Consider the following 10,152-nt stretch of genomic DNA (forward strand, 5'->3'; position numbering starts at 1 on the left):
AGTGGCTCCACATCAAGCAACTCAATCCTATAGGTGTGTCTACAGTCTAATTGTTTGTACAGACTCTCAGTCATCCAAGTTATGGTAATCTGCAAAGGTTGAACACATTCACTGCCATTGACGGCTTTAGAAGTCAAATATCCATGTTAACTGGGAAGGCTGGCAGTGAATTAGTTATTTTTAAGGACGGGGGGGTCATCTTGTTAGTCATCTCGTGTCTGAAGCTGCTGTGTCAGCACAATGGGGATGAGCAAATTGTCTTTTTTTAGTCAATTCTGAACCTTTTATTCCCTAAGCGCTATGATGTAATGTATTATGTAAATATGGCAAACTGTAAAGTTAGTCTATGTATTCGTATTTGCTTTCACTTGTCTTTTGTTTTACTCTGCTATCTGTTACCAGGACGGCATTGCAAATGCCTTACCTCGATAAATAAATAAAAATAAACGACTGCTTAATTAAACACAGAAGTGGCATAGCCAGGGTGGGCCAAAAGGAGGCAGGAAGGCCATGAAACCTGGTCTACTGGTCTAGTGTCCTCCCAGGCCTGCTGTGGTCTTCTAACCCGGATTACAGTCCTCAATTAAAACCATTCGGGGTAATTTCTGTCCTTTGTCATTTCAAGTTGTTATGACGCTGCGTCGCTGTGATGTCACTGACCAGTGACTCAACTTTTAACCTTCCCCAGTAGTCTCAGCGGCACACACAGCTTGTCGAAGCATCATGCGTGTTATGGATTTGTATGTGCGTATCCGTCTTAGACATACAGAGGGTCGGTCTGTGGTGACTACTAGTGAATATGACGATTTGGTCACTCTTATTTCATTTCTCTGGTACCACAGCTTGTAACATCCACTTATAATATGTATTCATAACAGGGTATTGAGAACGGAATGCTTTTCATGCCCTGTGAAGACATGACGCAAACATTACTTATTGCAGGAGAATCGACATAACCATTTATTTTTTTTCAATGCAACCTTCTTAATGAAAACGGGTAAAAACAATAACCCTCCATGTTGCTTTCCCAGGGCTTCTGGGACCGCTTACAGCTGCAACAACAGTTTTGTGGTTTTTACACAAACATTCAACTGAGGATGCTTGTCATACAAACATGTGTACTGTCTGCAGTCCAGTGGCGCTCTCTTTTAATATCGTACCCGATAAACGGTCAGAATGTCCTGTGATTTATGTTTTATGACATCATACAACATCATAATGCTGGAAAAGTGAAAAACGATTGTCTTTATTTCCAAAAATCAAAACAAAAGAGTTGACGCCACAACTCCTAATAAAGCCGTTTCATCCTGTTACATATTGACATATTATACAATAATTCCCTCTACTGCAATTGGTTATTGTCCTAACATTCTACACATGACATGCATTATTTTAGTTTGTGTACAAATGGTCTTTTAAGTTATCAATTCTATCAGGCGTGGACAAACCTGAGTGCTCAAGGGCCGCATTTGGTTTGTAAAACGGATAGATGGGCCGGGACATTCATAGAAGAGGTCAAATTAAAAAAAAAAGTTAAAATGTGCATGTGAGGCGGCACAGTGGGCGACAGGTTAGCACATCTGCCTCACAGTTCTGAGGGCCGGGGTTCAAATGTGTGGAATTTGCATGTTCACCCCGTGCCTGCGTGGGTTTTCTCCGGGCACTCCTGTTTCCTCCCACATCCCAAAAACATGCATGGTAGGTTGATTGAAGACTCTAAATTGCCCTCGGGTGTGAATGTGTGCGCGAATGGTTTGCGATAGGCTGGCGACCAGTTCAGGGTGAACCCCACCTCTCGGCCAAAGATTGCTGGGATAGGCTCCCGCACGCCCGCAACCCTAGTGAGGATAAGCGGAACGGAAGATGAATGAATGAATGTATGTGCATGTGAAATACTTTATTTGAATAATAATTTCTTCTCATTTTGAAACCAATCATTTAACAAAATATGTTTTGTTTGTGACATTTGTTTTACTCATATTGATTTCATTATTTACAATAAAATAAAGTAACCAATTATTTATTGTGATAAATTAACTTTACAAAAGAATAAACACAATTTAATTGACCAATTTTGGGTGGAAAAAAATAATGTTATAGGATTCTTGATTATCTAAATGCTTGGTGGGCTGTATTATAGAACAAAGCGGGTAGTTTGTAGTCCGCAGGCCATACTTTACCCACCCCCGCACTGCAGTAATGTATATGTAATGCTGCTAGTTGGACTTTAAGCACTTAAAAGATACATCTAACATGTATAATTGTGTTGTTTATGGGACACAGTCCCCCTTAAACAATTAGAGCCAGCTATGCTAACATGTGGTTCAACATCAAAAGCAGGATTATGCAAAAGATGCTTGACCGATTACCTTGATTTTTTTCCCCCCACAACATTTAGGCAAGGGAAAATTTTGGAGTGGAGCCAAGAGATTTCAATGTATCATGGTGGGAAAAAAGCCACAGGAATCCACAAGAGACGGTGGAAAAAACCCCAAACCCGGATAAATGAAGCAGTTGCGTCAGGGAGGGCATCCGGCGTAAAGCGAAACCCCCCGCGAAATTGCCACATCAGAGCCGAAACAGAAGGCCGGACATTTTGGGATTTGGATCTGATGTGACGTAACAAATACTTGACTGACAGCGTAAATTGCTTGCAACACTACTGGCGGGAGAAGTAAGCGGAGGGTGTCACGCAGGCGTTGTCCCGCCTCTGTTACGGCTCTGATATTACCTCTGTAGGCTGTAAATTGCTGGGTCGACATCGTCCAGCCCCCATTGCGTTTTACACACAGTACAAAAGTGGCTGCGACCAAGCAAATCGTGCAAGGAAAAGCTTAATTCTAAGCACACCCAAGGGGGCAAAACCCCAAAACATGAGTAGTTTTGGCCTTGGCGGAGGTCTCTCTGTTGTGGAGCTGCTGCTACTACTGCCTCTCGAGACAGGAAATTGTTAGGTCAACATTGCCCCTCCCATTCTATGTTAAAGGGTCTTAAGCCAAGTAAATCATCCAGGGAAAAAGCAAGATTCCCTGTGGCTGCACCCGAGGGGCCTAAGCCAAAAAAGATGAACAGCTTTGGCCGTGGCGGAGGTCTGAGAGTTCTCGTCACACCTCTGTTAGGGCTCTTTGACCGAGTCTGTAGGTGGGAAATTGCTAACTTCAGGTCTTCCCCCCGTTCTGTGTAAGTGGGGCTTAAGAAAATTCATCCATCTATCAAATTTCTATACCGTTTATCCTCATTAAGGTTGCGGGTGAGCTGGAGGCTATCCCGGTTGACTTTGGGCGAGAGAAGTGGGGTAAAACCTGGACTGGTTGCCAGGCAATTGCAGGGAATTTATAGACAAAACAAGCATTCACATTCACACTCACATACACGACTATGGACAGTATAGCATCTTTTAAATTTGTTTGTGGTATGTTGGAGGAAGATGAGGTACTCGGAGAGAACCCACACAAGCACATGAAGAACATACAAAATCCCTTTCAGGAAGGCCAGATCAGAGAGCTGAAACACAAATGTTAGAACTGGGAGGCAAACGTTCTAACTTCCTCTCCACCGTGTTGCCCCCAAGTAAATCATTTAAGGAAAAGCATGAGTCCCTGTGGCTCAAGCCAGAAAACAATGAACATTCTCGCTGAGTGCTAGAATGATTAGTGGTTTACAGTTTGGTGTACAGGGTTCTGTCTTTGGGCTTTTTGTTCATAAGGTGAGCAGATATTGTTTCACACTCTCTCCTTACACCTCGGACACCTCAGTCCTGACCGGAGGTCCCAAATGTAGACCGACGGCCGACCAGTTGGCCTTCTGCTTGACAAAGAGCCTCAACTTGTCCCGGAAGGTCTCTCCCAGAAAGCTGTAGATGATGGGGTTGAGGCAGCTGTTGGAAAAGGCGGCCAGGTTGACGATGTGGCCCGCCAGCGGGTAGTCGTGCCACAGCGTGGCGGTGGTCCTGCGGGCCGGGTCGGCGGTGCCCTGCAGCAGCTGGATGCTGATGAAGACGTTCTCCGGCAGCCAGCAGATGAAGAAGACCAGCACCACCACCACGATCATCCGCAATGCCTTCTGCCGCCTCGGCCACAGCCCGCGATGCTTCTGCGCCCGCATGAGGATCCGTACGATCAGGGAGTAGCACAGGCCGATGACGGAGAACGGCAGCAGAAAGCCGATCGTCACCTCCAGCCACTGGATCTCGAAGACGTTGGCGAAACAGAAGTGGAGCTCGCCGCGGTGCTGCGTCTGCACGATGGTGAAGGGCAGAAGCGTGGCCAGAATGGACGCCATCCAGATGAGGCCGCAGCTGAGCTTGGCGTGCCGCATGGTCCTCAGCGGGCTGCAGCCCACCGAGCCGGCCAGCGCCACGTAGCGGTCGAAGCTCATCCACGTGAGGAAGAAGATGCTGCTGTACATGTTGACCTGCAGGAAGAGTGACATGAAGGTGCACAGCACGGCATAGTCGTAGTACTTCTCGTTCAGGTTGAACACCTCGATGAGCGAGTCGGCCACCAGGATCAGGTCGGCCACCGCCAGGTTGACGAAGTACAGGTCGGGGATGGTCATCTTCTCGCGGTGGTTCAGGTTGACCACCAGGATCAGGATGTTGCCTATGAATCCGATGGGGAAGAGGAGGATGGTGTAGAGGCAGGACAGGAAGAGACCGATAGCGTAAGACTTCTCCGAGCTCTCAGTGGAGTTGAACTCGTCGGAAGTGTTGACCGTCACGTTAACGTAAATCCACACCAGGGAGGTGGTCTGCACTTCCATAGTGGCTACTGTGGGAATGTCTCGGATCACCTGTGTCCGCTACATGGTTCGAGCCTGATCTTCGATGCTGACGGAGGAAACCTGACGGTTCACGCTCCATTGGCAGCCATTGGGGACGGATTCCAGACGCGACACAGGAGCGCCTCCATGACACCTTTGGCCTTAGCACACCTGAGATTGACTCGATGCGTCACTGGCCGCCGCTTTCCCCCCGCCGGTCCATCTTTATTCAGTGGACCTCGGCCGGCGACAGCGCCGATGTGACACCTGAGCTAAAGAGCGGAGAGAAGATTAGAACAAACTCAATACAAAAGGGATTTTGTTACAAAAAAAAAAAAAACTCATTAGTTCTAATCTTTACTCAAAGATGCATCATGTGTTAAGTCGTTGTTCTGAAAAATCTGTTGTTGTTTTTTGTTTTTGTCCTAATGGGATGGCAGACCACTAAGTGCCTTCATTAAAATTCAAGCCGCGGGCTTAAGCAGATGCATTGAAATTCCTCCGTTAAAATCCTTTTGGCCAATTCCGGCCACCGCGTCATCCATATGGCGAGCTGAAAAGATCGAACGATCTACAGTTTGGACGGCTCTCCCATGATTATCAAATATAACTGAACACGATGGTATCATATATATCATTACAGCTCTGTTTTTTTTTAATTATGCACTTTAACATCAACCTCCTTTGGTTGTCAGACACTCCCCAGAGATAGAAATCCTGATATCTGTTTGGCCAACATGACCTTTAACAAACATTCCCAGCCCGCAGGCCTTTCCCTGCACCAAAGGAAACTCTCTGCAAATTTAATGCACTCTTATTAAGAGTATTGACTTGTAAAGAACAGAGTCATGTATGCACAAAGAAATTGGATAATTTTACTTTTAAGAGCTAAAATCATGCTTTGCGCCGTACTGTGTTGAATTAATGCATGCTTATTAAGAGGACACTTAATAACAGTGTCATTATGTGTGCACATTTGAGCAGAAAGTGATAAATTGATGTTTTCTTGCTCATATGTTACTTTGCACCATACCCTGTCATTTTATTTATTTTTAATGCAGATCTAAAGTCACACAGAAGCATAATAGAAAAATAGTACTTAACAATACATGTATTGCTTAATAGTGTCTTAATTAGTGTGATATTGTATTATGGAACAGAGGGAATACAGTAGACACATATAAAATATATTTATAAATGTTATAAAATACAGTATTGTAATAATAATAAGAATAGAAATTAGATAGTTTGACCCTTAAATATATATATATATATATATATATATATTTTTTTTTTTATGGGTTTATAGATATAAATATTTTCTGAAATTCTTTGAAAGACAGCCATAATTTTGAAAAAAAATAAAATAATAATAAATCAAATTCAAGGTTACATTATGATCAGCATATTATGACAACAAATTTAGGGGGGGGGGGGGGGGGAACCCAAGATGAAAACTAATGAGTAATGCAGCTGGAATCACGTAAAATAAGGTAATATTTCATTTATTGCGTTCAATTCAACAGACAGCAGGAATAAAGTAGCTTACACTGTGGGAATCATTTCCATGCAAAGGGTCTTTAAAGTTCCTCCAAAACAAACCAAAAATTATGAACGATGGATCCAAAATAGCACTTACTTTCCCCAAAATTTGGTTCTCCTTATCCTGTGCACAAGTCAGACAAGTGGAGATTATCAAATCCCATGTCCGTGATCCTCTGCCGCACCACCTGCTGTGTGTGCCCCCCCCCCCCACCCCTTTTCGGTGAGGGGAGGAGGCGGGCCGGAGAAGATATCACTTGGACCTTTGACGTGGCGACTCATCTTGCCTTTTTTTTTTTTGTCTTTTAAAGTTCAATAAGTTTTCTTATTTTAAACAGCTACATGCGTATGTAAATAACTACGTTTGCAGAAACTACTTTTTTTTTAAGCATACAATTTGATGATATGACCTCATTTATCAATGCCAGTTGCTTCTGTTTACTGGACATCTTCAGTATGACATTTACAGCAGATAAGGATTTTAATAACATATGAATATAATACAATATAATAGGACACCTGTCTACATCAATGAGGTGGACTAGAACCAGAACCACTGCTCCTGGTTACATAAATGCAGAACAAATCAGGATAATAAAATTTATACTAATAATAGTAATATTTTTATAGGCAGCCTTCAGGAGACTTAATGTCACTTTACAGACTATTAAACGACATTAAAGACTATTTTCCTTAGATGTTTATGAAAACACAAACATTATATCCTTTGATGATTACTGTAACTTATTGATTTTTATGAATTCACTGTACATTAGGTTTGTTGAATGCTCCATATCACCTTTGATGTTTTGAAAAACGTACGTTGGATCGTTGAAGACCTAATTATTTGGCATGATTATAAAAATACATTTGCGAGTTTTGCTGAAGTCACTAAATTAACTAACTTTCAGTTTATAAAACACGCGCACCAGGTTTGTTGAAGACTAAAACATCTTTGATTTTTGTAAAAACACGTGCCGGTATCCTTGGTTTGTTGATGATGCTAAATCGTCTTTGATGTTAAGACAAACGCATGCATTAGTTTCGTTCGAGACTAAATTGTCTTTGATGTTTACAAAAAAAGCTTGTTTCGTTGACGACGACCTTGCATCGTAACAAAACTATGCGACAGAAACCGCAAGAAAAATCTATCTGCAAAATCATTAAAAAAACAACAATTTGCGGATCAATGTCCCCACAAGGCCTGAAAGACCAAAGTGGGGTGTAAAAGAGGGGGGTAAGTTGTCTTTTGAAGTTTTTGGAAACATGCTAGTTTCACTAACAGAAAAGTGTCCACTTGGTTTGTTGATGACTAAATTGCCTTTCATCTTTAGGAAAACACATACAATATATGCTAGTTTCATTTGAAGACTAAATCGTCTTTAATAGGTAGGAAAACACGACACTTTTCTACCTCAGTGGGGTGGACTGAATCAGGCTAGTAAAGATAGAATAAAATATAATTACTTGGCATCACCAGACACAACAATAAAATAAATCTTCATCTGCCTCATTCTTGTAAGAACGCTTGTTGGTTACAAGAACAAGGCAGATACAAATGACAGTGAATGGCCTAAATTGTGAGAACCTACATGCAAATAAAAAAAAACTGATTTGTATTATACAACTGCATACATACAAATAAACAGTATATACAAAAGAGGGCCTGTTTCTAATTATGTCAGGTTTCGGTTTAGTAGGGGGCCTTAATCAATGATAGTGTAAACTGCAATGACAGTAAAGGCTTTCTGTGATCTAATTAGCCTTCGGGGCACATGTAAATATGCAATGAGCCGATATCCAATTTAGTGTCTTGACTGTGTTTGGGGGTCTGTTGAGTGCCTCGGGGCGCTGTTGATGAAGGAAAGATGTTGAAGCAGGAAGTAACTGCACACTACAGGCTGCACTTCCTGTTGAAATCCACTAGGGGGACCTCTAGCATAAACTCTGGGCTGGAGCAAGTGATTTAAAAATCACAATCAAGATTTGAAATTATACAGTGCTTGAAGAAAATATTCGCAGCACATAACTTCATCCAAATTTTGTTATGTTACTAATTCCAAAATGGATATAATTCATTTGATCTATTCAGAAAACATCTCTTGGAGAGTTCTGGAAATGGCTGTGCTCCCCATACAACCTGATGGTACATGAGAGGTGCTGCAAAGAGTAAGAAGTGAAACTGCCCAAAAGACAGACGTGCCAATTTTATGGCATCATATTCAAAAATACTTTTAATTGCCGCCAAAGGTGCAATAATAAAGCATTGAATACTGTGAACACTCACTTGATATACATTTATTAGTTTGACATTTTTAATACATTTGGAAAAATTTCTAAAATACTTTTTTCGTGTTTCCACTATGGGTTGTCGTGTGTAAAACTTTGAGGTTCAAATGATTTTATTGAATTAAAAAAAAAAAAAGCGATACCATAACAAAATGTCAAAAAAAATGAAACACTGTGCATAGCTTCCGGATGCACTTGTAGCTACAGCTATGGCATACATAAAGATACACAAGTACAGGTGTAACAAATGAATTGTCCAGTATAAAATGGATGTAATAATCTTAGAAGTGACAGTTCATGGCTCGGGCAGCATAAATGGTGTGAAGTGGAGTTCAGGGGTGTGTCTGTGTGCCTAATGAGAGTGTGAGGTCTACATGAGGGAGGGTCCAACCCATCCCCATCTGCCTCCACTTAAGGATCTGGAAGTAAAAGACGACATTTCGACATCTCCGAGCCGCAAACCAGAAAAATAAATAAATAAATACATTTAAAAAGTGGTGTGACAAGGACAAAGACTAAATTGCCTTTTAGGATGTGATTTTTTTTTTTTTTTTTTTACAAAAACATGCTCTACTTTCATTTAAGTATTTAGTCTTTGGAGAGAAAAAAAAAAAAAACATACTTTAGGTTTGTCGGAGACCGAATCGTCTTTGTTATTGACGAAAACACATACGCTAGTTTTGTTGAAGATCTTAGATTGTTCTGAGGTTAATTTAAGACGGTGACTCTTGACCTCCTGTAAAATAATCCAAGGCCACTGAAACACTTAAAAGGGCTGCAAGCATGAACTCAACTAGATGGCCAACCAAAATGTAAAACCAGGGGTCAAATGTTCCAACTAGGTGGTCCCATGCTCTTTGAGTGTGTGCAAGTGTGTGAGACTAAACCCTTTACTACCTTTCGGCCTCACAAGAAGCTTCTCAGTGAGGGGAAGAACAAGAAAAAAAAACAAGTTTAATGAAGTATGCAATGTCAGCGTAACCTTATTTCCCCGGTTGATGCTTGATAAGAGCTTTTTATGGTTTCAGAACAATTTGAGAGGAAACCTTTCATACCACTTTATTTGTGCAGAGGTAAAGGCGTAAATTCAGGGGGAACTATGTAGAAGTGTAAAAGTGGATAAACACTATCCCTCATCTGTTGTGTTGCGACATGTCATTTTATAGATTAAAATTGTTACATGTCATCAGTGTAAAATAATCATCAAAACTGACACACACACACACAGGTTTATGATCAAATCAGTCGACCGGTATATCAACGGGTGCTCAGTCCAAATATAAAAAGGATTATCTCAGTTTGGCTGGCTGTACGGTTGCTAAGCAACAGCTCCACCAGGTTAGACACAAGGCTTGACCCTCACGCCAATTTAATAATACCGTGTCGTTATGTTGAATACTTTAATAATGATCTAGTGGCTTTCAACACCGCAGAAACCACAATAATGAACACGTTGTTAAATATTGACTCAATCAAAAGTGGGCGCTATAGATTTTATTGTGCAAGTGTATTTGATGGAGTGAATGAGATACACAAGGAAACGAGCAGCTCAATGTTAGT

General features: G+C 41.5%; 1 protein-coding gene across 1 annotated transcript; it reads right to left on the minus strand.

The window, feature by feature from the left end:
• Positions 1–3,735: 3,735 nt before the first annotated feature.
• gper1 (G protein-coupled estrogen receptor 1) lies at positions 3,736–4,761 on the minus strand. Its single transcript, XM_061700787.1, has one exon. The coding sequence runs from the start codon at positions 4,759–4,761 to the stop codon at positions 3,736–3,738; it is 1,026 nt and encodes a 341-aa protein (XP_061556771.1).
• Positions 4,762–10,152: the final 5,391 nt, after the last annotated feature.

The sequence above is a fragment of the Phycodurus eques genome, chromosome 16 (genome assembly GCF_024500275.1).
Source record: "Phycodurus eques isolate BA_2022a chromosome 16, UOR_Pequ_1.1, whole genome shotgun sequence".
Classification (NCBI taxonomy): domain Eukaryota; kingdom Metazoa; phylum Chordata; class Actinopteri; order Syngnathiformes; family Syngnathidae; genus Phycodurus; species Phycodurus eques.

Excerpts from the sequence above, each read along its gene's own strand:
- gper1 (XM_061700787.1), bottom strand. The coding sequence starts at position 4,761 with ATGGAAGTGCAGACCACCTCCCTGGTGTGGATTTACGTTAACGTGACG.